The following is a 26,989-nucleotide window of genomic DNA, read 5'->3' on the forward strand; positions in this document are numbered from 1 at the left end:
GCTGCTCCAGAGCCTCCAGACCTGGGGGCGGGGAGATGGGGGGGCATTAGTCAGAGCTGGGGGGTGCAGGGGAGGCTCCCAGTTGAGGGGGCCCAGAGGGGGGGTCCGGGGGGTGTCCCGGGGGGGCTCACCGGGCTCAGTACGGCCGGTTGGCGTCTTTGGGCCTCTTGAGCTGCACCTTGAGGCGCTTCATCCCGATCTGGAAACCGTTCATGGCCTGGATGGCGGCCTGGGCGCTGGCCGGGTTGTCAAAGCTCACGAAGCCTGCGGGGACGGGGGGGACATCAGGGACATCAGGGACGGTGGGGACACGCGTGGCCACAACCCTCCCCTGCCTCTGCCCCACAGCCCTGGGGGACTCTGCCATGGGGCAAGGTGGCCCCGTGACACCTTGCTGGGGTGTCCCCATGCCTCAGCTGGGGTGTCCCTGGCCCTGGTGTCCCCACCCCTGGACATGGAGTCCCTCTGCCCTGGCCGTGGTATCCCTGGCGCTGGTGTCCCCAGTTGTGGTGTCCCCAGCCAGAATGTCCCCATCCCGTGGTCCCAGTGTCCCCCTGCCCTGGCCATGGTGTCCTTGGCCATGATGTCCCCACGCCCTGGCGCTGGTGTCCCCAGTTGTGGTGTCCCCATGCCCTGCTGGGGTGTCCCTGGCCATGGTGTCCCCATCCCTTGGTCCCAGTGTCCCCCTGCCCTGGCCAGGGTGTCCCCATGCCCCCCCCCGTGGTGTCCCCACCCCGCCATCCCGGGGGGGGTGGCCCTACCGAAGCACTTGCTCTGGTTGGTGGCGCGGTCCACGAAGACCTTGGCGGAGATGACGTTGCCGAAGGGCAGGAACATCTGCAGGATCTCGGTGTCGGCGAACTCCTGGGGCAGGTGGTAGATGAAGATGTTACAGCCCTCGGGGCCTGCGGAGGGAGCGGCGTCACAGCGGGCACGGGGGGGGGGGCACCGCGCCCCCAAACCCACCCCCTGCGCCCACAGGCACCCCGAAACCTGGCCCCGTGCACCCACGGGGACCCTGCCCCCCGCCATGGGCACCCGGAGCCCCAAACCCCCCTCCCTGGTGGGGCACCCCCAAACCCCGGTGGGGGGCACCCCAACAACACCCATGGGGCACCTCCAGCCCCCCCCCCATGCCCTGGGGGCACCCCAAGCCCAGCACGCTGGGGAGGGTCCCTTGGGGAGGGAGGGGGGTCCCGGGGGGGTCCCCGGGGTGCGCTCACCTTCACGCTGCTGCTGCTGCGGGGGGGGCGGGGGGGCGAGCAGGGGCCCCGGGGGGGCGAAGGCCGGGCTCACCAGCCCGTAGGCTGCCGGGTAGGCGGCTGCGGGGTGAGACGGGGTCAGCCCGGCACCGGGGGGGGACACACCGGCACCCCCACCCCCTCCACCTGACCCAGCCCATCCCAGTGCCCCCCAAGCCATGCAGTGCCCCCCCCAGTGCCCCCCCGTATCTTCAGATGCCCCCAGTGCCCTCTCAGCGCTTCGCGGTGCCCCCCCCAAAGCCACGCAGTGCCTCCCCCAGTGCCCCCCAGTACCTGCCCCAGCTTTCCAGTGTCCCCCAGTGCACCCCCGAGCCCTGAGTACCCCCCACTGCCATGCAACTGCTACCCCAGTGCCCCCCCGTGCTAATCAATGCCCCTCCAGTGCCCCCCAGTCCCTCCCAGATGCTCCCAATGCCCCTCCCAGTGCTCCCAGTCCCCTCCAGTGTCATGCAATGCCCCCCCCACGACTTCCAGGTGCCCCCAGTACCCCACCAGTGCCATTCAACGCTCCTCCAGTGCCTCCTGGTACCCACCAGTGCCCTGCAATGCCCCCCCAGTACCCTCCCAGTGCCCCCAGTACCATGCAATGCCCTCCCAGTACCCACCAGTGCCATGCAAAGCCCCCCCCAGTGCCCCCAGTTCCCGGGGCCAGACCTGTGTAGTGCTGCATGCCGGCGTAGGCCTGCTGCAGGGGGTCCCCGGGGGCGGCGGGGCTCTGGGCTGGGGGCAGAGGGGGCTGTTAGGGGGGGCCGGGGGGCAGCGGGGCCGCGGGGCGGGGGGCCGGGGGGCACCTGGGAAGGGGGGGACCCCGCCGGCGTAGACGGCCTCGGGGGCGGGGGGTCCCGCGGGCTGCGCCGGCACCGGGCTGTAGCCGTTGACGCTCAGCGGGGCCGCGATGGCGGGTACCGGGGTGGCGGCCATGGCCGGCGGCGTGCTGGTTCCTGCGGGGACACCGCGTCACCCCCGCGGTGGCACCTCCTCACCCTGTGCGTCCCCAGTCCCCCCCCAGGTGACCCCATCCCTCCGTGTCCCCACGGGTGTCTCCAGCCTGTGGTGCCACCTCCACGTCTTCACCCTCAGCGTCACCCTCCCCGTCCCGGGGTGTCCCCATCCCCTGGTGCCCCCAGTCTCCTGCTCCTCCCTCTGTTCCTGTGTCCCCGTCCCTTGTTCCCTCCCCTCGCTGCCCCTGTGTCTCCCATGTCCCCACATCTCTGTTCCCATTGTCCCCATCCTGATGTCCCCATCCCCAGTGCCACCCTCATGTCCCCATTCGCAGGTGCCCCATCTCCCAGCGCCACCCCACCATGTCCCCCATCCCTGGACATCCCTGATGTCCCCATCCCTGTGTCCCCCATGTCTGGGTGTCCCTCCATGTCCCATGTCCCCATCCCTGGGTGTCCCCCATCTCCCACGTCCCCACCCCAATGTCTTCCATTCCCGGGTGCCCCCACGTCACGTGTCCCCGTCCCCCCCCGTGCCAGGTGCCACCTACCTGAGGAGGGGGGCAGGGGGGTGGCGATGAGCCCGTTGGGGTTGACTGTGCCCATGTGCTGCATCTGGACGGCCATGGTGGCCATGGGGCTGAGGTAGGCCGAGTGGGCGGCCACCAGGGCCGCCTGCTGCTGCATCAGCTGCGGGGACAGCGCCTGGCACCGGGCCCTGGCCACCAACCTCCGGGCCCTGGCCACCACCCCCCAGGGTCCCCCCCGGAGCCCCACATCGCCGGGGGAGAAACTTGGGGGGGCCAGTGCCCCATTGGCAACCAGGGCCCATCACCCCACGCCGGTACCGGGGTCTGTCACCTCCTCGTGGCTCCCACCCAGAGCCACCACCCCGGGCCCTGGGGAGCCGTTGTCCCCCCACAAGCGTCACCCCAATACCCGTCACCCGCCGTGTCCCCAGGCAGGACCACGGAGACCCGTCACCTCCCAGCGTCTGTCACCCATGTCCCATCCTGGACCGTGGGCCCCACCCTGACACCCACCACCCAGGGACCCTCTCCTGGACCGTGGGGGCCCATCAGCTCCCCACACCCCCCCCCCCACATCCCTACATGGGGTCCATCACCCTCCCAGTGTCACCCGTCCCCCTCCTGGGGTCCATCACCCCAACACCCATCACCCAGCGCCCACGTCCACCATCGAGGGTCCATCATCCCCCCGTGGCCATCACCAGGCACCCACCACCCCACGATCTGACGCTGGACCACGGCGGGTCCAACACCCCCCCCCGACCATCCTGCCCCCCCCTCGGCACCCCGGGCCCACCCTACCGCCTGCGTGTAGGCGCTGTAGGCCCCGAACTGGAGGGCGATGGGGCTGAACATGCCCAGCTGGCTGGCGACCTGCTGCATCCGCCGCAGGCCCCGCTCCTTCTCCGTGTCCGCAAACTTCACCACCAGGCTGGAGGAGGCCCCCTGCAAGGGGCCACGCGTCACCCGCGGGGGGTGGGGGGGGCACCCACGAGGGGCTGCTGGGACCCCCGGGGTGCAACAGGGTGGGGAGGGTGGTGGGGACAGGGGCGGTGGGGATGATGATGGTGGGGATGATGATGAGGGTGATGATGGGGACAAGGATGGGGACAAGGATGAGGATGAGGGTGATGGTGGGGACGACGATGAGGACGAGGGTCACAACAGGGATGATGGTGGGGACAGAGTGGGGGCGATGATGATGACGATGAGGGTGATGACGGGGACGGTGGGGATGATGATGGGGACAAGGATGGGGTGATGAGGATGATGACGATGAGGGTGATGACGGGGACAATGGTGGGGACGGAGATGGGGACAAGGATGAGGGTCACAGCAGGGACGATGGTGGGGACAAGGATGGGGGTGATGATGACGAGGGTGACGATGAGGCTGGCGATGGGGGGGACGATGGGGGCTGTGCCCGGCGCTGCCCGTCTCACCGGCAAGGTGCGGCTCCCGTGGAGGGCGGCGATGGCGGCCTGGGCCTCCGCGTGGCTCTGGAACTTGACGAAGGCGCAGCCTGGGGACAGCGGGTCAGTGCCAGCACGGGGGCGGGGGAGGACACCAGGGCGCCCCCTCCCCTCCCCGGCAGCCCCCCCCCCCACCTTTGCTGGTGCCGTCGGGCCCCCGCAGCACCGTGCACTCGTCGATGGTGCCGAAGGGCTCGAACATCTTGCGCACGTCCTCGTCCGCCTGCTGCTTGCTCAGCATCCCCACGAAGAGCTTGCGGTCCTCTGCGGGGACGGGGGGGTGGCACGGGGACACCGGCGTGGGGACACCCCCCTCCCCGACACACACACACACACACCCCCCCCCTCCAGGGACACCGTGATGGGCTGGGACCCCTGGGAATGGGGACACACACACCCCTGCCCCCCCCCCGGGGAATGGGGACATGGTGGGGGGACAGAGACCCCGCCCTGGGGGGGGGGATGGGCGTGGGGGGTCTGGGGGAGGCGACAGGGGGGGCGGTTTGGGGACAGAGGGGTTGGGGACAGGGCCATGGAGGGGGGGGTGCGGGGTTTTGGGGTGCCGGTACCTCCTCGGCTCTCACTGTCCGCCGGCTTCACCTGGATGGGCCGGTTCATCTGGGGGGGACAGAGGGGGGGGATGGGGACACAGCCCCCCCCCACCCCCACCACCCCAGGCGTCCGGCACCCCCCAACCCCCCCCCCACCGCGGGGACCCAGCGTCCGGCCGGGCACCCCCACACACGGCAGGTGCACGGATCCACCCGCCCCCCCCCCCCTTCCCCGCACCCCAAAGATGCTCCCGTCGCCATGGCAACCCCGGCCCCGCATCCCGTTACCCAGCAACGGGTGCCGCGGCGACCGCCATTGGGGGGCCTGAGGGACCCCAATGACGCGCTAATGAGCACCCACCCCCCCCGTTAATTAGGGGGGGGAGGATGAACCCACCCCCGGCCCCCCCAGCCCCGTAACCCCCAGAGACCGAGGGGGGGGAGGGCGCAGATGCCCGGTAACCATGGCAACGGCAGAATATGCTCCATGGCAACCGCCTACTCATCCCCAATTTACCCATCCCCGTTGCCCGGCAACGCCGCTGACATCATCAGCGCTCGCTATAAACAATGACGGGGATGGGGGGGGGGCGGGTGGAGATTTGGGGAGGGGGGGGGGGCCGGGGAAGGGGGGGACCCCCAGGCCTGCCGTGACCCCGCCCCTCCCCCCCGCGATGGGGCCGGGACTGGGGCGCGGGGGGGGACGCGCGGGGGGGGGGGTGCCGTGCCCCATCCCGGGGGGGGCCGGGGGGGCGGTTTCAGCCCCAGCTGACCCCAGGCGGCTCCTTTCCCCCGCCGAAAGCGAAGGTGCCCCCCCCCCGCCCCAGATGGTGCTGGAAATGCCCCCCCGGGGGGCACTAATCCCCCCCTAATCCCCCACGGGGCCGGGATCAGCCCTGGCCGGGGGGGGGGGGGCACGGGGGGGGTGTCACCAGGTACCCAACACCCCAAATCGCCCCGTACCCCCCAGCATCACCCCCCCCGGCCCCGAGGGGTGCGGGGGGGGTCCTGCCCCCATCCCCTTCCCCACGGCGGGGGCAGCTGTCGGGGCGGTGCCGCCCCTAATCCCCCCCCCCCGCAAATCCCCCCCCGGGATTTACGGCCCCAAATCCCCGGATTATCCCGGCGAAGCCAAATCTCCCCCGGGGCCAGCGGGACACGCGCAGCCCAGCTGCGGGGGGGGGGGGAAACGACACCCCCCCTCCCACCCCCGGGGACCCCCAATCTGCCCCCCCCACCCCACCCCACGCCTGGGACCCCCCCAAACCATCCCCATGAGGCTTCACCCACTCAGATCCCCCAGCACCCACGATGGGGGGGACACCCGAGTCCTGAGGGACCCCCCCCAGCACCCCAGCTGTAATGGGGGGTGGGGGGCACCCGGCCGCCTGGGTTCCCCCCCCCTGCCCCCCCCCGGCTTTGTTAGCTCAGCTGCCCAGTGCCCGCCGCTCGCCTGGCAACGCTTCGTTAGCGCCAGGCCTTCGTTAGCGCCAGCCTGTCTCCAGGCGACGCGGCGCCCGCCCGCTATTTATAACCCCCCCGGCCCCCCCCCCCGCCAGATGTTCGTGGGGTGCCCCCCCCCAACACCACCCCCACCCCCCAAAGGTGGGGCCCCAGACACCTGGATCCTCCCGCGGGTGGGGGACGGGGGGTGCTGGTGGCGTGGGGGCGTCCCGGGGGGGGGTGTGGAATCATCGGGGGGGTGTCACGGGGGGGGTGGGGTGTCACGGGGGGGTCCCCACTCACCCCCGGGAGGGTTTTCTGCTCGTGCAGGGCGCTCTGCGCCTTCAGGGCCGACTCGCGGGCGCAGTAGGTCAGGAAGGCGCATCCTGGGGGGGGAGATGGGATGGGGGGTGGCGTGGGGGGGGGTGCGGGACCCCCCACAGCCCCCGCACCCACGGCCACGGCCCCACAGAGCACCCAGAGCCGCTACAGCACCCACAGCCCGTGTCCCCCCATCGCACCCAGACCCCATGTTTCGGGGTGGTGCCACCACCGGGGACCCTCGGCTCTGCCCCCCCCCGGGCGCAGGTGGGGGACAGGGACGGGTCCCCGAGGTCCCCAGGAAGCCTCAGCCTGGTGGGGGGGGGGGGGCGCAGCCCCAAACCCCCCCAGTTCTGCTGTCAGGGTGCCCGTCACCCCGGCCTCGGGCCTGCGCCCGCCTCGGGGGGCACAGCCGGTGCCGGGGGGCTCCGGGGGTCGGGGTCAGGCGTGGGGGGGGCCCTGCCACCACCACGCACCCCCCCCCCCCCCGGCTGTTACACCCCCACAGCCATCGCCCCCCCCCCCCGCTGTCACAGCCACAGCCCACACCCGTCACCCAGCCCCGCAAACACCCACCCCCCCCTCCCGGCCCCCCCGCCCCCCCCCAGCGCAGCCGGGCATCGCCCGCGCAAACACCCCCAGCACCCACGCGACACCCCGCACCCAACACCCGCACAACCCCCGCAGCGCCCCGACACCCCGCCCGGGCTGTACCCAGGGCCCGGGGCTAAACAGCACCCGGCGGGGGGGCGCGGGGGGGCGCGGGGGGGGATGCTCGGGGCCTCCGCCTGTGCGCGGGGCTGCGCCCGGTGTCCGCGGCTGCGCCCGGGGCCTGCGGCTGCCCCCGCTCCCGCTGCCCGGTGCCGCCGGTGCCGCCGCGGCCGGTACCTTTGTGCATGCCGGTGTACTTGTCCTTGATGACGGTGAGCTCGTAGATTTTCCCGAACTGCTCGAAAATCGGCTTCAGGTCCTTCTCCTCCAGGTGCCGCGGGATCTGCCCCACGAAGAGTTTGATGGCGTCGGGCTCCTTCATGGGGCCGCCGGGGGCGGGGGCCGGGCCCCGGGGCCGCTCCCGGTGCTCGGTGCGGCTCCCGGTGTCGCTCCCGGTGCGGTTGCCGGGGCCGCTCCCACCGCCCGGGCTCGGCTGCCGGAGCGGCTCCCGGTGGCGGCTGCCGGTGGCCGGTACCCGGTGGCCGGTACCCGGTGGCCCGGTGCCCGGTAGCCGGTGCCCGGTGCCGGCCCGGCCGCGGCGCACACAAAGGACGAGGCGGCCCCGGGGCTCGGCTCGGCTCCGGGGACGGGGCGCGGCGGGGCGGGGGCAGCTCTGCCCGGGGGGCGGCGCTCCCGGCGCTCCCGGTAGGTCCCGGCGGTTTCCCGATGGGGCCCTCCCGTGCGACGGTCCCCAAATCCCGGCGGCTGCCGTCAGCGCCCGGCCCGCCGGTACCGCCCCGGTGCCCCCGGGGGAGGGCGGGGGCGCCCCGGTACCGGGGGTGGGGGGCTGCTCAGCGCCCGGCCCGGCCCATGGCGGCCGCGCTCCCCGCTCGCCCCGGCCCCGGCCCCGGTACCGGCACCGGCCCCGCTTCGCCGCTTTTCTTCCCCGGCCGGGGCCGCCCCGCCCCGCCCCGCCCGGTGCTGATGTCAGAGCGGCACCGGCCACCGGCCACCGGCCACCGGCACCGCCTCGCCCCGGGGCTCCGCGGCGGCGGCCGCCGGGGCTGGGGGGTCCCGGGGGGGCGCGGGGGGGGGTGCGCGCACCGGGGGTCGCTCACGTGTGCGCAGCGGGGCCGGTGTGTGCGCACGCGTGTCCGTGTCCCTGTGCACACGCGGGGGGGGGTCGGGGGGGGGCGTCCGTGTGTCCGTGTGTCCGTCCCGCGCGTCCCCGCGTCCCCCCGCCCCGCCGCCGCTGTCCCCGGTGCTGAGCGCCAGGAGCCGCCGGGGCCGCACCCCCGGACACGGGGACACCCTCCCACCCCCCCCAAAGCCAACCGCCCCCCCCGGGGGACACAGCCCCGCACCCCCCGTGTCACGCACCCCCCCCCTGCCCCCCCGTGTCACCACCCCCCCCCCGCCGTTGCCATGGCGACGGGCCGCAACGGGCGCAGCCAAGATGGCGTCGCCGCAACCGCCGCCGCGTCCCCACCAGGTGCCGGGGGGGGGGCGCGTGTGTCTCTGTGTGTGTGTGTGTGGGGGGGGGGTTACACGCACCCACGGGGGGGGTCACCCCCCCCACCCCCACCCCCGTGAGGGCACGATCACACGGGGCGCGTGGGGGCGGTGACACACAACCCCCCCCCCGTCGGTGCGGCTGTGGGTGACCCCCCCCAGCGCTGGGGGGGGGCACGGGGGGGCTCCGCGGGGACCAACCCACCGGTGACGGTGTCGCCTGTGTCCCCCCCCCAGCCCACGCTCCGCCTGAGCACCCAGAGGTACCTGCGGGCCCACCCGGGGGTCGAGCTGCTGCTGCGGGGCTTCCTCAGGTGGGACACAGCCCCCCCCCGCCGCGGCCCCCCCCGCTCCCCCCCCCCAAGGAATTTCACAAAAACACCTCAATTCGTGTCGGATAAAAACACCCATTTTCCATCGTGGGAAACCACACGAAAACAGCCTCTTTTCCCCCTAAAACTCTGTCCCGTGTGTCCCCCCCCCTTGCAGGGAGCTGCTGCTCCGGCGCCCGGTCGATGTCCTGGAGTTTGCTGCAGGTGAGGGGGGGCACGGGGGGGTCCCCACGGCTGGGGGGGGCACAGGGGGGGTCCCAGCCCCGCGCTCACCCCCCTGCGCCCCCCCCAGGGTACTTCACGCAGCCGGAGCTGCCGCGCCGGATCCAGGAGGAGCTGGGGGGGGCCGGAGCGGCGCCCCGAGACGGGGGGGACACGGGGTCCGGCTCCAAGAACAGGCGGTGACACCCCGTGCTGTGACGTCACTCTGGGGGGGGCAGGGGGAGGGCACAGGGACCTCCCCCCCCCCCTCGCATCCCCCCCACCCCACCCCGACCCCTTTATTCAGTGCAGAAACACCCCCCGCCCCGTGACGAGCCCCGGGGGACCCCCCAGATCATTCCCCCGGCACCCACCGGTAGCAGAGCGCCCTGGGGGGAGGTGGGGGGTCGCGGGGGGGGGCTGGCGGGGGGGTCACAGCAGCGTCTCCCTCTGCGCCGCCAGCCGGGCCTGCTGCTGGGCCAGCCAGTGCCGGTAGCGGCGGGTCTGGGGCCGCAGGAACTGCACCACGGCCATGGGCACCCGCACCGTGTCCAGCCCGTTCACCTGCGGCAGCGGGGAGGGGGGGTCACGGCTGGGGAACCCCCCCCCGCACCCCCCGGCTGCCCCCGGTGGGGGGGGAACAGCTGCCGCTTTCGCTTCTCGGCCCCCAACCCCGGGAGCTCCGACCCCAAACCCCGGCGGGATCCGACGGGGGGGGACGGGGACACGCGCACGGGGGGGGGGGGAAGTGGGGCGGGGGAGCGGAGGGGGAGCGGTGACACGGATCGGGAGCGGCCGCGCTCCCGCGAGGGGCCGGGAAGGACAAAAGAGGAATGGCGGCGGCGGCGAGGAGACGCGATCTGGGGCGGGGGGGCGGGGGGGGCTTCTTGCTGCGTTTTGGGTTTGTTTTTGTGAAATAAAGCATTTCCGCTCCTCGCCCCCCGCCCTGGGCTGGAGGGGGGGCACAGCCGGCTCGGCTCTGGGCCTCCCCGGTGCGGGAGCCCCGTGGGACGCGGCGGGGGGGGGCAGCGGAGGCGCGGGGGGGCCGCGCTGGCTGGGACCCGGGCGGGGGGGCCGCGGCTCACCGTGACGTCGCACCAGTACTCGCCCCAGCGCGTGATGGGCTCCTCGGGCAGCTTCAGCGCGTGGGGCGGCACGAACACCCGCAGCTGGGGAAGAGCAGGAGTGAGGGGCGGGGAGGGGGGTGGCCGCGAGCCCCCCCCGGGGCTCCCCATCCCTGTCCGGGACCCTCAAACCCCCCCACACCGAGGACAGGGCTGCCGGGCCCCAGCGCCGTGGCGGCGGCCGCGGCCCTCATCCCAATTTACCGCCCGCCCGCCGTAATCCCGATCAGGCCCCAAAGCTCCGCTGAGCCGCGCGCGGCACGTGCCCCGCCGAGCCCCAAACTGGCCGCGGCCGCGCCGCCGGCTCCTCAAGCCCCCGCGGTGACACACCCCCCCCCCCCCCCGCGGGGTTTGGGCCCCCCCACGGCACCTCCCGAGGGCTCCCGGGCGGCAGCGGCGGGTCCGGGCGCCGCCAGCGAGAACCACTCACGTTTCTGAGGAAGTGCCGCGCCACGATCTCGCTGCTCAGCTCCCACCGCACGTTGTTCCTCATCCCCACCTCGAGGCGGCACTTCCTGAGGAACCGGAGGGTCTGTGGCGGCGGGAGGAAGGTGTCGGGGAGCGGAGGGGCCCGGCCGGGCAGGGGGGTGCCGGGGGTCCCGAGCCGGGCGGGGGAGGGCTCCCGGCGCCCCGTCGGCGCTTTCCAAGACGCGGGAATTTCCCCGGCACGGTGCCCCCGCGCTCACCCGCTCCCCGCTCGGGGTCTGCACCGCCTCCACGCTCCCCTCCCGGCGCAGCTGCAAGGCAAAGAGGAGGAGGAGGGTGAGCGCGGGGCAGGGTCAGCCAGGCCGCGCGGCCGGGGGGGCTCCCCCGCCCCCACCAAAGACATTTATCAGCGCGCGGGGCCGCATTTGTGACCCCAAAACCCACAAACACGCGGGTGGAGGGAGACAGGGACGAGCCCGAAGCTCTTTGAAACCAAAACCCTTCGCTCCTGCTCCGGGTCCTCCCGGTTTCAAAGCTCCAGGCGCCCCCGGAGCAGCCGCTTCTCACCTTCGCCTCCTCCTCGAACGCCCGCCTGTTCTCCGGCGACGCGTACACGGCCCAGCCCCGCGGCAGCAGCTTGTTGCGCCCCAGGGATTTCCTCACGCTGACCACGTCCCCCCGGTGCCCCAAACCTGCGAGGGGACGGAGGGGACGTGAGCGGGGGGACGGAGGGGACGTGAAGGGGGGACGGAGGGGACGTGAGCGAGGGGACGGAGGGGACGTGAGCGGGGCACGGAGGGGACGTGAGCGAGGGGACGGAGGGGACGTGAGTGAGGGGATGGAGGGGACGTGAGCGAGGCACGAGCCGAAGCGCCGCCGCTCCCCCGGGGCCTCGAGGCTCCACCTGAAGGAAAACTAAAAACAAAGAGCCCAACAGACAGACCCGAACGCCACGAAATGAAGAGTTTTGAGGCCGAAGCTTCCCGCGGGCCGAGGGGTGAATCCCTGCGGCCTCCGGATCGTCGGATCCGGGGTCTGACGGGGGATCCCGCCTCTGCCCCGCGCGGAGAGCGGCCACGCGGGACGGACACCGGGGGAAGGATCGTGCCCGGTGCCCGGTGCCGCCGCGGGCGGGGGGACGCGGGGGATGTGGGGTCCGCGGGGGACAGGGGGACGCACCCTCCACCGCCTGGGTGAGGATCAGCTCCAGCTCCTCCTTGGGCCGGTGCTTGGTGTCCTCCACCAGCCGGTACACGCGGTGCCGCCGGGGGTGCAGGCGCGGCTGCCGCCCCTCCTTGCTGAGCGGGACCTGCCACCACCGCTCCACCACCACCGTGGGCTGCGCGGGAGGGACGAGTGACCCCGGGAACGAGCAACCGGGGAGCCCCCCGCGGCTGGAAACCCCCCCCAGCTCCCCCATGCGACACGAGAGCTGCCCCCCCTCCCCCCCGCACCCCACGAAGCGCTCCCCGCGCCCGCAGGCCCTGCGCCCCCCCACGGACACCCCGGTACCGCCCCCGCCGGGGCCCAAACACGCCCCCGGGTCCCGCGCCCGGCCGGTGCCGCCCCCCGGCCCTCACCCGGCCGTGGCTGAGGCTCAGGGCCCGGCTCGCCGCCCGCACCAGGAGGCCGCAGCCCCCCACCGCCCCCCGGCCCAACATGGCCGCCCCCGTCCCGCTCCCGGCGCCGCCCGAGGACCCCGCGGGGCTGCCCGCCGCGCGCCTGCGCCCGAGGACCCCGCTCCCGCCGCGGGCGGAGCTGCCCCCCGCGCCTGCGCACAAGGCGCCGCCGGGCCCGGCCGCTCCGCGCTTGCGCAGCAGCGTCGCACCGGGGCCGGTCGCCGGTGCTCGAGGACCCCACCGGGGGCTGCCCGCCGCGCGCCTGCGCCCAGTGCTCCCAGTGCTCCCAGCTGGGCGCCCAGTACGCCCCACACCGCCCCGTGGCGGTCGTTCCCCCATGCCCGGGGCACCCCCCGGCCCCCCCCAAACCGGCGCCCCCCCCTCCCGGTCCCGGTTCTCCCCCCCTGGTCCCCGTTCGAGGCAGGGAGCTCCCAAACGTTCCATTTTATTGAATCAGCACCCAAAAAACGGTTTTTCCCCTCACCCCAAAACAGGGCGAGAACAATCCCAGTGCAACAGGGAGGCAGCCGGTAACCGGGAAGGGCCCACGGCCGGTAACAGCGGGGGGTGGGCGGTGCCGCAGTTTCCCGCCCCGAGCCCCTCACACCTTCCCGGGGCGTCTCGGCGGGGACGGTGCGGCTGCAGACGGCGTCACCGGGAGCTCCTCTCGGTCCCGCCGCCGTTGTCCTCGGCGCTGGCAGCGTCTGCACCAAACGGGGGGTGACCGGGGAGCCCCGGTATCACGGTACCAGCCCCCCGGCCAGCGCAGAGCAGCGTCCTGCTGTAACCGTGCGCGGTACCGGGGCTTACCGGAGAGGCTGACGCAGGACAGCGTCAGGGGAGTCTCGCCGGGGCTCCGCTGGGGCTCGGACCCGAGGCTCTCGAGGGAGGCGCAGGTGACGTCCTCCTGTGCCGGGAAGAGCCGGTTAACGGCACCGGGAGGGCTGGGGGTCAGCGCCGGGGCCGCGTCTGCTCACCGGTGTCACCGCCGCGGGCGGCCCATCACCCGCCGCCCCTTCCTCCTCCTCCTCCTCCTCCTCGCGGGGCCGGGGCACGGCGTGGCCCAGCCGCACCAGCTCTGCGCCGACGTCCAGGGTCTGCGCCCAAGGGAGACGGGGCTGGAGAACGGGGATGGCCCCGGGGGACGGGTTGAGGGTGGGGGGGTCGCGGCGGGGGCCTCACCTCGCCGCCGTGCGCAGCGTAGAGCCGCACCTCGGGCCCCGCCGGCCCGTAACTGGCGATTTTGGCCACCAGCGGTTTCCAGGCCGCGCAGTGCGTGAGGCGGTCGAAGGCGTCCAGCGCCGCCACGGGCCAGGCGCCCCCGCCTGCGGGAGGGGGGACACGGGGGGCTGAGCGGCACCGGGAGGGGGACGGAGGCGTCACCGGGGGGCGGGGGACACGCGCACGGCCGCCGGCTCACCCGCGGGCCCGACACCGGCCAGGCCGCACTCCAGCGCCTGGAAGGGCAGGCTCAGGAAGTCGCTCCTGCGGGGGAGAGAACGGCCCCGTCGCGTCACCCGGCGCCGCGGGGACACGGGGACGCCACCGCCGGCGGCCCTGGTGGTGGCGTCACCCCCCCACGCTCACCGCAGGGCCCGCAGCGCCTCGCGGGGGGCCTCGCCGTTGTCCCCAAAATCCACGTAGTAAAGGTCGATGTTGCCGTTTTCCAGCGTTCCCAGCACGCGGGCGCGGTACCAGTCGCCGCTGTCGGCGTAGGGCGCGGCCACGATGTCCCCGGCCTGGACGGCGGCGAGCGCTGCCTGGGGAGGGGGGACGGGGGGGTGACAGCCCCGGGGGGACACGGGGAGGGGGACGCCCAGCCCGGGCCCCGCGGGGACTCACGGCGCAGCCGCGGCTCTGGTAGTAGTGCCGCATCTCGGCCGCCAGCTTGTCCAGCTGGAGGCTGCGGTGGCCGATGATCTGGATCCAGAAGTGATTCGGGTTTTCCGCGGCCGAGACGTAAACTTCCAGGTGTTCGTCGGCGTGGAAGCTGAAATCGGGGCTGGGAACTACGGGGGAACCCCCGTGAGAGCGGGGGGGGGCGGCCCCGGCCTCCCCCAGGGACGGGAACGCGAGAGTCGAAGCCAAGGGGCAGATCCCGGCCCCGGCAGCGCCCGCAGCGGGGACAGGGACACCGAGCGCGGGGGACGAAGCCCCCGGGGTGACCCTGCGCCGCTAAAACGGCTCCCGCGACGCAAACGGCTTCTCTCACCCTCAAATTTCGGCACCGTCGCCTCGGGCCCCGCCGCCGGCTCCTCGCTCTCGTCCCCCAGCTCCGCGGGAACAGGGTGCAGGGAGGAGCCTTCGTCCCAGGACGAGCCCCCGTCCTCCTCCCCGTGCTCCGGCGTCCCGTTGGGGAGCGGCTCCTGCTCCCGCCGGGTCCCCAGGGGCTGCTTGCGCGGGCACCGCAGCGCCGCCGACTGCGCCAGCTCCTTCCGGAAAGCATCGTCTTCCACCAGCTTCTCCAGGATGAGTTTCTTGGGGACAGCGTGGAAAAAAAAAATAAAAAAAGAAGAAAAAGAGGAGAGCGTTGGGGCAGGGGGGCGGCCGAGCTGCCCCCAGCCCCGCCGCCTCCCCCTCACCTTGGCGGCTGCCACCTCCTTCCGCGTCCCCGAGAGCTGGATGACCCTGACCGGGGACAGGCCGGCGTCGGCCTCGCGCTCGCAGAGCACTTTGGCCCCCGAGCTGCGGCAGATGCCCCGCACCGTCTCGCCGCCCCGGCCTGCGGCGGACAGGGAAACTGAGGCAGGGAGAAGCAGGAGCCAACCGCCCTCCCGCAGGGAACCGGACGGCGCGTGGGGGTACCGATAATCCTGCCGACGGCTCTCTGGGGCACGCAGAGCTGCTCCGACACCGGGGTGCTCTCCGCCACGATCTGGTGGATGGCGGCTTTCGCCCGGCAGACTTGGCTGGGGGAGCCCGAAATCAGCAGCGTCGTCTCCTCGCCCTCGTCCTCTCCCTCCACGTCGATGTGAGCCCCCGTCGCCTGGCTCAGCTGCGGGCACAGGGTGGGGGGGGACCAGCCCCCGGCTGCCATTTCCTGGCGCTCCCAGTAAACGCGGCCTCTCCCCGTCCCTGCCATCAGCGCGGCAGCCTCCGGCATCACGCACCTTTTTGATGGTGGCTCCCTTCCGGCCGATGATGGATTTCACAGCCCCCCGGGGCACTCGCATCTCGATTTCCAGCTCCTCATCTCCCACGAAGGTCAGTCGCTCCTCTGGGGGGGAAAGAGGCAGAGTGACGGCAGCGGGTCCCCACCGCCACATCCACCCGCGCGGGGAGAGGGAAACCCCCGGGGGGGTTATAAACAGCACAAGAGACATTCAAACCGGGCAAAGCTCCTCCGAGAGCCTCCCCGAGCCCCGGGAGCGGCCCCGCGGCGGCTCTGGAAGTCCCCGGGGTGTTTCTCAGCGCGCTCGGGGTCTGCGGGAGGCAGCTGAAGGCTCAAACCTGGGCACAGCAGCGGGGCTGCGACACCCACCTCGGCTCTCCCGGTACCTGCGGTACAGGATGTAGCAGACGGCGGCGCCCGCCGGGATCCCCAGCACCACCGCGGCTCTCTGCAGCGTCGTCAGGTTGTTCCAGCAGCCGCGCGCCGCCATCGTCCCCCCGCGGGCTGAGGGAGGAGAGGTTTTCCCAGGAGCCTCTCCCCAGCCCTGCCCGAGCCCCCGCCCCGTCCCGGAACCTCCCGCCCGCGCACCCGCCGCAGAGGGCCCGGCCACCGGCTCAGGCCTCAGCCCCGGTTCCGCCGGAACAGGCCGCGGCTCCTGGCGCTCCGGGAGAGGAGCTGACGCCGCAGCGGGTGGGCACCGCCAACCCCCGCCCCGCCCCGCGGTCCCGCCGCCTCCCGGGGAGGCCTCAACCCACCCGGGGGCCCCGATCGCGGCGGCGCAGCCCCGGGCCCAGCCCCGACCGGGCCCGGCTTCGCCCCTCGAGCCGCCGCCGCCGCCTCACGCGCCCGGCCGCCGTTAGCCCCGCCCCCGCCCGCCCCGCGCCAATCGCGGCGCCGCTGCTCCCCGCCCCGCCAATCACCGCCCGAAGCGCCGCGGCCAATCCCCGGACGGGCTCCCACAGGAGGGGGAGGGAAGAAAGGGGCGAGGGGGCGGGACACAGCGCCTGCCTGGGAATAAAGCGGCCAATCCGCGCCGCGCGGCGCCGGCTGAAGCCAATCAGCGAGCAGCACCGAGGGCTCGGACCCGCCCCGAGACGTGAGTGACGTGCGGCGCGTCCCGTAGAGCGAGGGCAGTGGGCTCTGCGCCGTCCCACAATGCCCCGCGCGGCGCGGCCGGGGGGTCCCGGGGGGCTCGTGCCGTGTCGCGCCCCCCCCCGCGCCGCCGCTCCCCCCGTGACGGAGCCCACGGACTCGCCGTCCCCCAAAATGCCTTTATTGCACCTCGGTACAGCCGCGGCCCCGCCCGGGCCCCCCCGGCACTGCCCCGGGCCACCCGTAGCGGCGGGGCCCACGTGTGTCTGCACGCGTGGGAGCCGGTGGCCGTGGGGGAGCCCCGGGGGCGCGTGGGCCTGTCCCGGGCGGGGCCGAGCACCCACCGCGGCCCCGGGGACCCTGAACTGCTCTGTGGGGTGGGGGCACCCTCGGGTGATGGAGTGTCACCGGGTGACAAAGGTCCTCAGGGTGACGGAGCATCGCCGGGTGATGGAATGTCACCGGGTGACGAAGCTCCTCTGGGTGACAGCACTGCTGGGTGACAAACCCCTGCTGGGTGCCAGGCTGTCACCGGGTGCCGAAGCCCCAGCGGGTGCCGGGCCGTCGCCGGGCGCTGGCACCCCCGCGGCGCAGCGGGCGGGGGGCGGGGGGGGGCCGGGGCTCAGCGGGCGCTGCCGGGGGTCTCGGCCTCGGAGGCGAAGAGCTCGCGGTAGAGCGGGGGGAAGGCGGCGTGCAGCACCCCGGGGTGCAGGCGGCGGAAGGCCTGGAGCTGCTCCACGTGCTGCGAGCACAGCGCCCGCAGGCGCCCGGCCGGCGGCAGCTGCCCACGGGGACACGCGCCCGTCACGGGGGGGACACGCACGGGGCGGGGGGACGCACGCGCGTGTCACACAGGGCGCCCCAGGGCGAACCCCTGCCCGTGGCGGCCACCCCCCCCGCTCCCGGCCCTGCGCCCCACACCCCCTGTCCCCCCCCGTCCCCCTCTCCCCCACCCCCTGTCCACCCTCTCCCCCCTGTCCCCGCACCCCCTGTCCCCCCCGTGTCCCCGTGTCCCCGTCCCGCACCCTGGCCAGCAGCCCCTCGCGGCGGGTCCGGCGCAGCAGGAGGCGGAAGGCGACTTCCAGGCGTCCCTGCAGCCGAGCCACCTTGGCCTGTTCCTGCAGCCACGGCCGGTCTGGGGACAGGGGACAAGAGGGGGGAGCGTGGGGACGGGGACAGGATGGGGATGGACCCCCCTTCCCCACAGGGGTGGAGACAGGATGGGGACAGGGACAGGGATGGAGACGGTGACAAGGACAGGGATGGGGATGGGGAGAGGTGGGACCGTGGCAGGATGGGGACAGGGTGGGGACCACAACAGGACAGGGACAGGGATGGGGACAGGCATGGGGACAGGATGGGGACCAGGGATGGGGACAGGGATGGGGACCAGGGATGGGGACAGGGATGGGGACAGGGATGGGGACAAAGCTGGGGACAGGGATGGGGACAGGACAGGGACAGGGATGGGGACAGGATGGGGACAGGATGGGGACCAGGGATGGGGACAGGGATGGGGACAGGAATGGGGACAAAGCTGGGGACAGGGATGGGGACAGGATGGGGACAGGGATGGGGACAAAGCTGGGGACAGGATGGGGACAGGACAGGGACAGGGATGGGGACAGGATGGGGACAGGGACCCACTGGGACAGAGAGCGGGACAGGAGAGGCCCAGGGTGGGGACACCCCAGGGACAGGGCGAGGGGCCAGCAGGGGCCAGCCCAGGACACCCAAACCCAGCACCCGCTTTAGGACAAAAGCAGGGGGGTTTGGGCAAAGGCCCGTTTGGGTTCCCACGGGGCCAGGGAGGGAAAGGGGGGCGCGGGGGGGGCGCGGGGGGGCGCGGGGGCCCCTCACTGGCGTTGACGAGGACGAGGGCGCTGAAGAGGGCCACCTCGCTCTCGGAGAAGTGCAGAGCGCAGAGGCTCTGGGCGAAGTCGAAGATGGAGCCGATGAGCTCGTGGCAGCCTGGGGGGAGCCCTCGTCACCGCGCGTGTCCCCGTGTCCCCCCGTGTCCCCCCCCGTGTCCCCGGCCCTACCCAGGGAGCGGAAGAGCTCGGCGCCCGCGTACTTGCCCTCGAAGAAGACGGTCCGGTTGTCGGAGTTGAAGGCTCGGCACATGCGCACCAGCACCACCTCCATGGCGCCTGCCGCCGCCCGCAGGGGACGGGGACGGGGACGGTGGCACCGGGGACGCGGGGCCCCGCGGGGCTGCTGCTCGGGGTGGGGTCGGTGCCCCCCGCGACACCAGCCCTGGGGGCTGTCACCTCCCCGGGGGGACCCGTGGGGACACCATCCCTTGGGGACCGCCACCCCCCGGCCATGGGGCCATGGCATCCTCTAGGGACTGTCACCTCTCTGATGGGACCAGAGCAGCCCATCGCCTGGGGACACTGGGGCTGGGACACGGTGGCCCCAGGGCTGAGGACAAGGGGATGGGGTGGCCTTGGGGTGGGAGACAAGGGGACATGGTGGCCCTGGGGCTGAGGACAAGGAGATGGGGTGGCCCCAGGGCTGAGGACAAGGGGATGGGGTGGCCTCAAGGTGGGGACAGGGGACGTGGTGGCCCTAGGGCTGAGGATGAGGGGATGGAGTGGCCCCAGGGTGGGGGACAAGGGGCTGGGGTGGCCCTGGGGACGCGGTGGCCCCGTACCCGCTTTGAGGAGCACGATCTGGTCGTTCTGGCAGAGCTCCATGAAGCCGCGCAGGCGCTTGGCGAACTCCACCACGTGCTGGATGGCCTCGGTGACGCGCCCGGCGCAGCGCCGCCACATCTCCTCCATCGACTGCGGCACCGGCCGCCACCGTCACCGCGACCCCCGGGAACGGCCCCCGCGGCGCCCGGTGTCCCACGGGGCCCCTCGCGGCCCCTCCCCGGCCCCACCCCGCGGCCCCACCTGCCCCTGGTAGGCGCAGATCTCCTCGCGGGAGAAGGTGTCCCAGCGGCGCAGCTGCAGGTCCTCGGCGCGGGGCTGGCACGTCTCGCGGTAGGACTTGAGGACGTTCTGGGTGAGGTGCTCTGCGGGGGGACGGGGGCTGCGACGGGGACAGGGACAGGGCGGGCAGCCCCCGCTCGTGTCCCACCGCCACCGAGCACCCATGGGTGATGGGGACAGGTCCCACCGCCACTGAGCACCCATGGGTGATGGGGACAGGTCCCACCACCATCCAGCACCCATGGGTGATGGGGACAGGTCACATCACCACCAAGCACCCATGGGTGACGGGGACAGGTCCCACCGCCACTGAGCACCCATGGGTGATGGAGACAGGTCCCACCGCCACTGAGCACCCATGGGTGATGGGGACAGGTCCCATCGCCACTGAGCACCCATGGGTGATGGGGACAGGTCCCACCACCATCCAGCACCCATGGGTGACCAACCCAGCCCCCACGGGCACGTGGCCCCCAGCGACTCACCGATCTCCACGCTGGAGGATGTGGGTGACTCCAGGAGGCCGCCGACATCGGGGTGGGGGCACCAGTCGGGGCCGTCCCCGTCCCCATCCGGGTCCCGCTCGGTGCCCTCCAGCCGCCCCGGCTCTGGCTCCGCCGCGGGACCAGCCCTGCTCTCCGTCCCGCCGTGGCGGGTGCTGGGGCACCCCGGGGTGCCAGCGGGGGTCAGCGGGTGGCCCCGGCACCCCACCAGCCCCAGGGAGCCGGGGGGGGCCCCCTCGGCCGCCCGCTCCCGCTGCCGCTGCTCCAGCTGCTGCTGCACCTCGGCCTGCAGCCGGTCCCGCTGCTTCTTGGACATGCGGCCGAACTTGACGGCTGCGGCGGCGCCGGGGACACGCGTGTCACACGCCTGTCACACGCGTGGCCGCACACGTGTGCCCGCGCCGGCCCCGGCTCCCCGCGACCTACATAAGCGGGACACCGGCGCTTTCCGGCCCCACGCGCGTGCCGCCGCGGCCCTCACCCCCCGCTTCCTCCGGCCGCACCCACGGGCCCCCCGCTTCCTCCGGGCGCCCCGCGCCCCCCTGGTGTCACCCACCGTCGCGGGACATGCCGAGGCGCAGGCACTTCTGCAGGCGGCAGTGCTGGCAGCGGTTGCGGCTGGCGCGGTCGATGGGGCAGTTCTGCTGGCGGCTGCAGGCGTAGCTCAGGCTGCTCTGCTGGCTGCGCCGGAAAAAGCCCTGCGCGGGGGTCAGCACCGGCACCCCCGGCACCCCCCCGGTACCCCCTGGTACCCCCTGGTACCCCCCCGGCACCCCCTGGTACCCCCCAAGCACTCCTCAGCACCCCCCGGCATCCCCCTGGCACCCCCTGGTACCCCCCAGGCACTCCTCAGCACCCCCTGGCACCCCCTGCACCCCCCGGCACCCCCTGCACCCCCCTGGTACCCCCCAATCACTCCTCAGCACCCCCCAGCACCCCCCAGAACGCCCCGGCACCCACCAGCACCCCCCAGGCACTCCTCAGCACCTCTGGCACCCCCCAGCACCCCCCAGCACTGCCTGACACCCCCCAGGCCCCCCCCGGCACCCCCCAGCACCCCCCGGCACCCCCCAACACACCCCTGGCACCCCCCAGCTCTCCCCCAACACCCCCGACACCCCTCAGCACCCCCTGGCACCCCCCTGGCGCCCCCTCATCACCCCCCCCCGGCCCCCCCGGCCCCCCCCGGCCCACCTTGCAGCCCTCGCAGGTGATGACGCCGTAGTGGATCCCCGAGGATTTGTCCCCGCAGATCTTGCAGGGGATCACCTCGATGTGGGCTGCGGGCGGGAGGGGGGACGTGGGCGCCCACCCCCAGCAGGGACCCCCCGGGGGAGCTCACGGCCCCTCCGGGCTCACGTGGTCCCCGCAGGACCACCATGTGCCACGGGCGTCCTCGCACGCTCCCCCAGGGGCTCACGTGTCCCCGCGGGGCTCAGTTGTCCCTCGGGGACTCACCGGTCCCACGTGGGTCCCGTGTCCCCGGGGGGCTCACAGAGTCCCCGACACGCTCCCGTGTCCCCCACAGGACCGCGTGTCCCTCCCGGGCTCACGTGTCACCACACGTGCTCACGTGGCCGCTGTGGGCTCACGTCCCCCGTGGGCTCACCTGTCACCCCCTGGGCTGCTCCTGGGTCCCCCCCCTGGTTTCCCACGTCACCCCACGGGCCCCTGAGGACCCCGTGCCACCACGTGTCCTCTCCGGGACCGCGTCCGTCACCCATGTTGTCACCGGCCCCCCATGGGCTCCCATGTCCCCTGGGGCACCGGTGTCCCCATCGGCCACGCGTGTCCCTTACGGGCTCACGTGCCCCCCGTGAGCTCCCGTGGCCCCTGCGGGGTCCTGTGCCACCCCCACGGGCTCCGACGTCCCTTACGGGCTCGGGTCCCCCCCAGCAGCCCGTGGGTGCCCCCGGGGCGTCCCCCGGCGCAGGGTGGGCGCTGCCGGACGCCGGGGGCTGCCGAAACCGCAGCGACAGCGAGCGCCGGCGAAGCCACAACTGGGACACGGCCCCACCTCGCAGGAAGGCGCCCGCGCCCCGGCACGGCCCTGGGGTGGCCCTGGGTGGCCCTGGCACAGCCCCGCTGCCCCCGCCGGGCGGGCAGGGGACCGTGGGGTGCGATCACAGGGATGGGGGACACCAGAGTCGGGGAACGGCTGAACTGGGGGGACACCGGGGTGGGGACACCGGGGTGGGGACACCGCAGCCGGGAGGACCCCAACCCTGGTGATGCCCCAGAACGCCCAGGAGCCCCCTCCCACCCCGACGGCTCTTGTCCCCCCACTGCCACCGGCTTGTCACCCTCTGCCCGTGCACGTGCGAGCACCTCGGTGCACCCTTGCACACGCTTGTGCGCCCCCAGACACGCCCCAGCCCCCTCCTGCCAGCTTGCACACGCTTGCACGCTCACATTCACGTACAGGCGCACTTGTGCACGCTCGCGCGTGGTTGTGCGAGCACGGGGGTGTTGGGGGGGGCTGTTGCACGCTTGGGCACGCTTGGGCACACGCACACACCCTCCGTCACGCGCACACGCTCGGGCACGTTTGCAAAGGGTCGTGCAAAGCTGTGAACACTTGTGCGCTCTCCCGCAGGCTGCCGCACGCTTGCGCACGCTCGTGCGCGCTTGCACACGCCGGGGCACACCCGCGCACGCTCCCGCTCGCTCCGGCGCGCTCGGGGGCCGCTCGCACAGGCCGGTGCTCGCACACGCTCCCGCGCGCCCTCGCGCCCCGGCGCACGCTCGCACGCGCCACGCGGCCGCTCCTTCGCGCGCACACGCGCGCACACGCGCGCACACGCCCGCACACCTCTTCCTCCCCGCGGCCGAATCCGCTTCGTCGGCTTTTTCCACCCGCCCCAGTTTTGGGGCCCGGCGGCCGCCCTCGCATCCGGCACCGGCGGCCGGGCACCGGGGACCCCCGCGGCAGCACCGGCCCCCCGGGACCTCGGCGCTTTGAGTCACCCCGCGCCCGGCGCCCGCATTAGTCAACGGGGCCGGCGCCGGCGGCTGCCAGGAAGCGCCGTTTCGGTGCCGCTCCTGCCGGGAACCGGCGGCGAGAGGTCGACGAGGTCTCGCCCAGCACCCGCCGGCACCCGCCGCTCCCACGACACCCACCCGCACCTGGGGGCACCGGCTCCCCTGGGCGCCCGCCAGCAGCACCCGACGGTACCCGCCAGCACCCAACGGCACCCGCCAGCCCCACCAGCACCCACCAGCAACACCCACCAGCAACCATCAGCCCCACCAGCACCCTCCAGGACTCGGGGCACCCACCGGTACCCACCATTTCCACCAGCACCCACCAGCACCCATCAGCCCCACCAGCCCCAGGGCACCCACCGGCACCCATGAGCATCTGCCAGCACCACGAGCACCCACTGGTACCTGTCAGCCCCACCAGCACCCGCTAGGACTGTGGGTGCCCACCAGCACCCATTAGCCCCCCCAGCACCCATCAACTCCCCCCAGCACCCACCAGTCCCATCAGCCCCCCCAGCACCCATCAGCTGCACATGGACCCGGTGACCTCAGGGCACCCGCTGGCCCCCACCAGCCCCATGGGCACCCGTGAGCCCCAGGGACACCCCCCAGCACCCACAGGGACCCGCTGGCACCCATCAGCACCCACCGTGCCCAGGGCGGGGGAACGATCCGGCGCTCCCGACCCCGCTCCGGTGCGGCGTCACGGCAAAACACGCCATGACACAGGCGGACACGTCACGGCACAGGCCAACACGCCATGACACGGAGGGGAAGGAGGGGACCCCGGGCCCAGCACCCATGGGTGCCCCTGGCCCTGCCTCAGTTTCCCCAGTGCTAAACTGGGGGAGGAGGGGCTGCGGGGGGGGGGCAGCGCGGGAGCGGGGCCACCTGCGTGTCCCCGTCCGTGTCCCCGTCCGTGTCCCCATCCGTGTCACCTGCGCCGGCCCCGCGCAGCTGCCAGCCCCCGCCACATCTGAGGGCGAGCGCCCGACCCGCAGGTGCGCGGGGGCACCCATGGGTGCTGGGGGGCACCCGCCCCCCCGGCCTCGGGCGCTCGCAGCTGCAGCTGCGGGTGTGGGGGGAAACGGGGCTGCCCGGCGGCGCCGGGACACGCAGCAACATGCGATAACATACGTGTACAGCCCACAACACGCGTGTACACCCCACAACACGCGTGTACACCCCACAACACGCGTGCACGTCCCCGGGGCCATGTACAACACCCGCACGCGCTGCACCGCCCCGCAACATGGGTGCACACACCATAACACGCGTGCGCATGCAGCTACACACTGTAACACGCGTGCACACGCAGGCACAGGCTCTAACGTGTGTGTGCACGGAGCGACACGCTGTAACACGCGTGCCCAGCCCCCGTGGTGTGTGCACACGCACTTACACCACCCTCGTCATGCGTGTGCCCTGAAACACGCCCGCACACGCCACAACACGTGTGGTCATGCTGTAACATGTGCCAACACGCCTGTGTGAGCTGTAAAACACGTGTGACGCTGACACACGCTGACACACGCAGCCCCTGTGCTCTGGCAGCTCTGGGTGCTCTTACACACGCACACGCCCTGTCCTCGCACGCGCACAGACACTCACACGCGTGCACACACGCACGGTCCAACACAAGCACGCAGCCGTGCCCACGCGTGTGCACACACACACACACCCGTGTGCCCCCACCTGTTGCACCCCCCCACCCCGTGCCCACACGGCTGCACACACACGCTCTCCCCCCTCTCGCACACGCACCTGCCCCCGCCCGCACCCTTGCACACCCCCACGCAGCTCACCACTGCTTGCACACGCGTGTGGATCCCCGTGTGCCCCCAGGCCCTTGCACACACGCTCCCGCCCGCTCCCGCTGCTGGCACGCCTGCTCTGACACGCTCCCGCGCCCTTGCACACGCACACGTGCTCCCACACCCTTGCACACGCACACACGCCTGCACCACGTCCGTGTGCCCTCACGGGCTCCCACTGACTGCACACGCACACGCACACCCGCGAGCTCCCGCGCCCTCGCACACACGCGTGCACACCCCAGCACGCTCCCACCCGCTCCCCCCACACGCTCGCACACGCTTGCACGCTCCCACACGTGTGCACACACGCGTGCCCAGCCCCCCCGCCGGCTCCCCCCACCCCGTTGCACACGCGCAGGCCCCCTCCCGCCCCCCCGCCACACGCAGCCCCCCGCTCCCCCGGCCTCGCACGCACCCCCAGGTGAGCACACGCCCGCACACGCGTGTGCCCCCGCCGCAGCCCCCCGTGCCAGGCCCTACCTCGCATGGCGGCGGCGGCGGCGCGGGCGGCGCGGGCAGGCGTTATAAGGGCGCCGGGGCCCCCCCGGCATCCTGCCCCCCCCCGGCATCCTGCCCCCCCGGCCCCACGCACTGGAAATTTCCGACTTTCCACGGGGCGGCCGGGGGGGAAACTGAGGCACGGGGGGGGCGGCGCGGGGAGCGGGGTGGCCGGGGGTGCCCCCCACCCCCCGTGACCCCGGTGACCCCGGGAGGAGCGGGGACCCGGGTGGGGACCGGCACCGCGGCCCCAAATCCCCCGGGGGCGGCTCCGACACCCCCAGGCCCCACGGACCCCGCGGCACCCCGAGGGGCTCAGCTTCGGGGTGCAGCTGTGGCACCCCCCGGCACCCCGATGTGTCCGGGTTTGGGGTGCAGCTGTGACACCCCACGGCACCCCGATGTGTCCGGGTTTGGGGTGCAGCAATGGGACCCCACAGCACCCCGATGTGTCCGGATTTGGGGTGCAGTGATGGGACCCCACGGCACCGCGATGCTCCCACCTTTGGGGTGCAGCCACGGGACCCCCACGGCACCCCGATGTGTCCGGGTTTGGGGTGCAGCTGTGACACCCCACGGCACCGCGATGTGCGTGGCCCTGGGGCGCAGTGATGGGACCCCACGGCACCCCAACATGCCGGGTTTTGGGGCGCAGCCGCGGCCCCCCCCGCGCCCCCGGTGCTCAACCCCCACGGCTCGTGGGGGCAGCTGAGCCCGCAGCGTTGGCGATCGCCACAGGGACCCCGGGGGTCCCCGCGGCCCCGCCCCGCCCCCGCGTGTCGCCCCCCCGCAGACCCGGGGCGGGGGCGCCCGGCCCCGCCCACTCCCGGCAAGCCCCGCCCACGGCCACGCCCACACGGTCAGGCCCCGCCCCAGGCCCCGCCCCCTATCCCCGGGCGGGGACACGGAGGGGGGACACGGCGGTGTCGGTGTCGCTCAGCCGGGGTGTCCCTCCGGGCGGCGGGGGGACGGGAGCAGCCGCATCATGACGTCACGCCGGGTCGGTGACGTCACGTCTTGTCAGGGGGACGCGGTGCTGCCCCTCTGGAAGCCGGCGGTGACGTCACCCCCAGCCGTGATGTCACCCCCAGCAGTGACGTCACTCCCAGCGCCCCCTGCACCGCTGCCCACCCGCGTCACCGGCGGGGCGGGGCCTCCTCGGATTCCGTAGGAGCCCCGAGGGACCCCTATAGACCCCTATAGACCCCCACAGCCCCTAGAGACCCCTAGAGACACCTACAGACCCCTATAGACCCCCGTAACCCCCTACAGCCCCTATAGATCCCTACAGACCCTATAGACCCCTATAGACCCCTACAGACCCCTAGAGACCCTATACCACCCCATACAGCCCCTGCAGCCCCCCGTACCCCTCTATACAGCCCTGTACAGCCCCTATACACCCCCCTGCAGCCCTGGACAGCCCTTACAGCCCCTACACCCACACCTCTGTAGCCCTTACAGGCCCTATACGTGCCTATACAGCCCTCTGCAGGCCTTACCCAGCCCCGGTGCCTGTACAGCCCCGCACAACCCTCCGCAGCCCTTGAGGTCACCCAGAGGTCAAGGTGTCCCCCTGCACGGGCCCTATAGACCCCCTCGACAGCCCCGGGCACCCCTATAGACTGCCCCTCTCCATACTGCCCCTCTCCAGTCCT

The 26,989-nt window shown here is 73.5% G+C and overlaps 4 protein-coding genes across 7 annotated transcripts in view; all 4 read right to left on the reverse strand.

Annotated features, from left to right (window-relative positions):
- The window catches only part of LOC141936499 (CUGBP Elav-like family member 3), a 9,374-nt gene extending 1,345 nt beyond the window's left edge, over positions 1–8,029 (reverse strand). Inside the window, exons 1-13 of one of the 2 annotated variants that reach the window (XR_012626747.1) lie at positions 7,409–8,029; positions 6,503–6,585; positions 4,775–4,823; positions 4,341–4,469; positions 4,176–4,255; positions 3,535–3,678; positions 2,755–2,893; positions 2,054–2,203; positions 1,917–1,982; positions 1,224–1,322; positions 762–864; positions 132–264; positions 1–21 (exon numbers count right to left, since the gene is read on the reverse strand). The exon at positions 1–21 is cut by the window's left edge and continues 1,345 nt beyond it. Coding sequence is in view for 1 of the 2 variants with exons in the window: in XM_074853519.1 (XP_074709620.1) it covers positions 137–264; positions 762–905; positions 1,224–1,322; positions 1,917–1,982; positions 2,054–2,203; positions 2,755–2,893; positions 3,535–3,678; positions 4,176–4,255; positions 4,341–4,469; positions 4,775–4,823; positions 6,503–6,585; positions 7,409–7,553 (1,356 nt within the window). In the remaining variant the exon portion in view is untranslated. Of the gene's footprint in view, positions 22–131; positions 265–761; positions 906–1,223; positions 1,323–1,916; positions 1,983–2,053; positions 2,204–2,754; positions 2,894–3,534; positions 3,679–4,175; positions 4,256–4,340; positions 4,470–4,774; positions 4,824–6,502; positions 6,586–7,408 lie in introns of both variants that reach the window. The other variant, XM_074853519.1, reaches the window with a different exon arrangement.
- Positions 8,030–9,070: 1,041 nt separating this feature from the next.
- MRPL9 (mitochondrial ribosomal protein L9) lies at positions 9,071–12,454 on the reverse strand. The gene is made up of 7 exons (XM_074853369.1): positions 12,347–12,454; positions 11,946–12,105; positions 11,334–11,458; positions 11,027–11,077; positions 10,771–10,872; positions 10,302–10,385; positions 9,071–9,780 (listed from the first exon to the last, which is right to left on the reverse strand). The coding sequence occupies exons 1-7, from the start codon at positions 12,425–12,427 to the stop codon at positions 9,649–9,651; spliced, it is 735 nt and encodes a 244-aa protein (XP_074709470.1). The 5' UTR covers positions 12,428–12,454; the 3' UTR covers positions 9,071–9,648.
- A 360-nt stretch (positions 12,455–12,814) lies between these two features.
- TDRKH (tudor and KH domain containing) lies at positions 12,815–16,342 on the reverse strand. 3 transcript variants are annotated; one of them, XM_074853120.1, is made up of 13 exons: positions 16,253–16,342; positions 15,867–16,001; positions 15,496–15,602; positions 15,191–15,380; positions 14,968–15,107; positions 14,598–14,862; positions 14,228–14,394; positions 13,973–14,145; positions 13,806–13,870; positions 13,568–13,710; positions 13,363–13,482; positions 13,196–13,292; positions 12,815–13,089 (listed from the first exon to the last, which is right to left on the reverse strand). In XM_074853120.1, the coding sequence occupies exons 2-13, from the start codon at positions 15,985–15,987 to the stop codon at positions 13,037–13,039; spliced, it is 1,641 nt and encodes a 546-aa protein (XP_074709221.1). In that variant the 5' UTR covers positions 15,988–16,001; positions 16,253–16,342; the 3' UTR covers positions 12,815–13,036. The 3 variants fall into 3 exon arrangements, with proteins under 3 accessions (XP_074709221.1, XP_074709220.1, XP_074709222.1); XM_074853119.1 differs by having other exon boundaries at positions 14,598–15,107; XM_074853121.1 differs by lacking the exon at positions 16,253–16,342 and having other exon boundaries at positions 14,598–15,107; positions 15,884–15,957.
- Positions 16,343–17,211: 869 nt separating this feature from the next.
- Positions 17,212–25,430, reverse strand: RORC (RAR related orphan receptor C). Its single transcript, XM_074853117.1, is given in 12 exon segments — positions 17,212–17,370; positions 17,615–17,639; positions 17,641–17,704; positions 17,707–17,724; positions 18,450–18,560; positions 18,632–18,739; positions 19,246–19,378; positions 19,490–19,611; positions 20,014–20,364; positions 20,588–20,729; positions 21,226–21,311; positions 25,426–25,430. Coding segments are annotated over 10 exon segments (1,104 nt in total). The 5' UTR covers positions 20,601–20,729; positions 21,226–21,311; positions 25,426–25,430.
- Between the last annotated feature and the right edge of the window lie 1,559 nt (positions 25,431–26,989).

The sequence above is a fragment of the Strix uralensis genome, chromosome 32 (genome assembly GCF_047716275.1).
Source record: "Strix uralensis isolate ZFMK-TIS-50842 chromosome 32, bStrUra1, whole genome shotgun sequence".
Classification (NCBI taxonomy): domain Eukaryota; kingdom Metazoa; phylum Chordata; class Aves; order Strigiformes; family Strigidae; genus Strix; species Strix uralensis.

Bases quoted from the DNA above. Each gene is read 5' to 3' on its own strand.
- MRPL9 (XM_074853369.1), bottom strand. From the start codon at position 12,427: ATGTTGGGCCGGGGGGCGGTGGGGGGCTGCGGCCTCCTGGTGCGGGCG. The intron at 11,078-11,333 runs GTGAGAAGCGGC...TTTGCCTTGCAG, and splicing joins CGTTCGAGGAGGAGGCGAAG to CTGCGCCGGGAGGGGAGCGT. The intron at 9,781-10,301 runs GTGAGCCGCGGC...CCGCTGCCGCAG, and splicing joins AGTACTGGTGCGACGTCACG to GTGAACGGGCTGGACACGGT.
- TDRKH (XM_074853119.1), bottom strand. From the start codon at position 15,987: ATGGCGGCGCGCGGCTGCTGGAACAACCTGACGACGCTGCAGAGAGCC. The intron at 15,603-15,866 runs GTGGGTGTCGCA...TTTCCCCCCCAG, and splicing joins CAGGTACCGGGAGAGCCGAG to AGGAGCGACTGACCTTCGTG. The intron at 15,108-15,190 runs GTACCCCCACGC...TGTCCGCCGCAG, and splicing joins AGCCGTCGGCAGGATTATCG to GCCGGGGCGGCGAGACGGTG.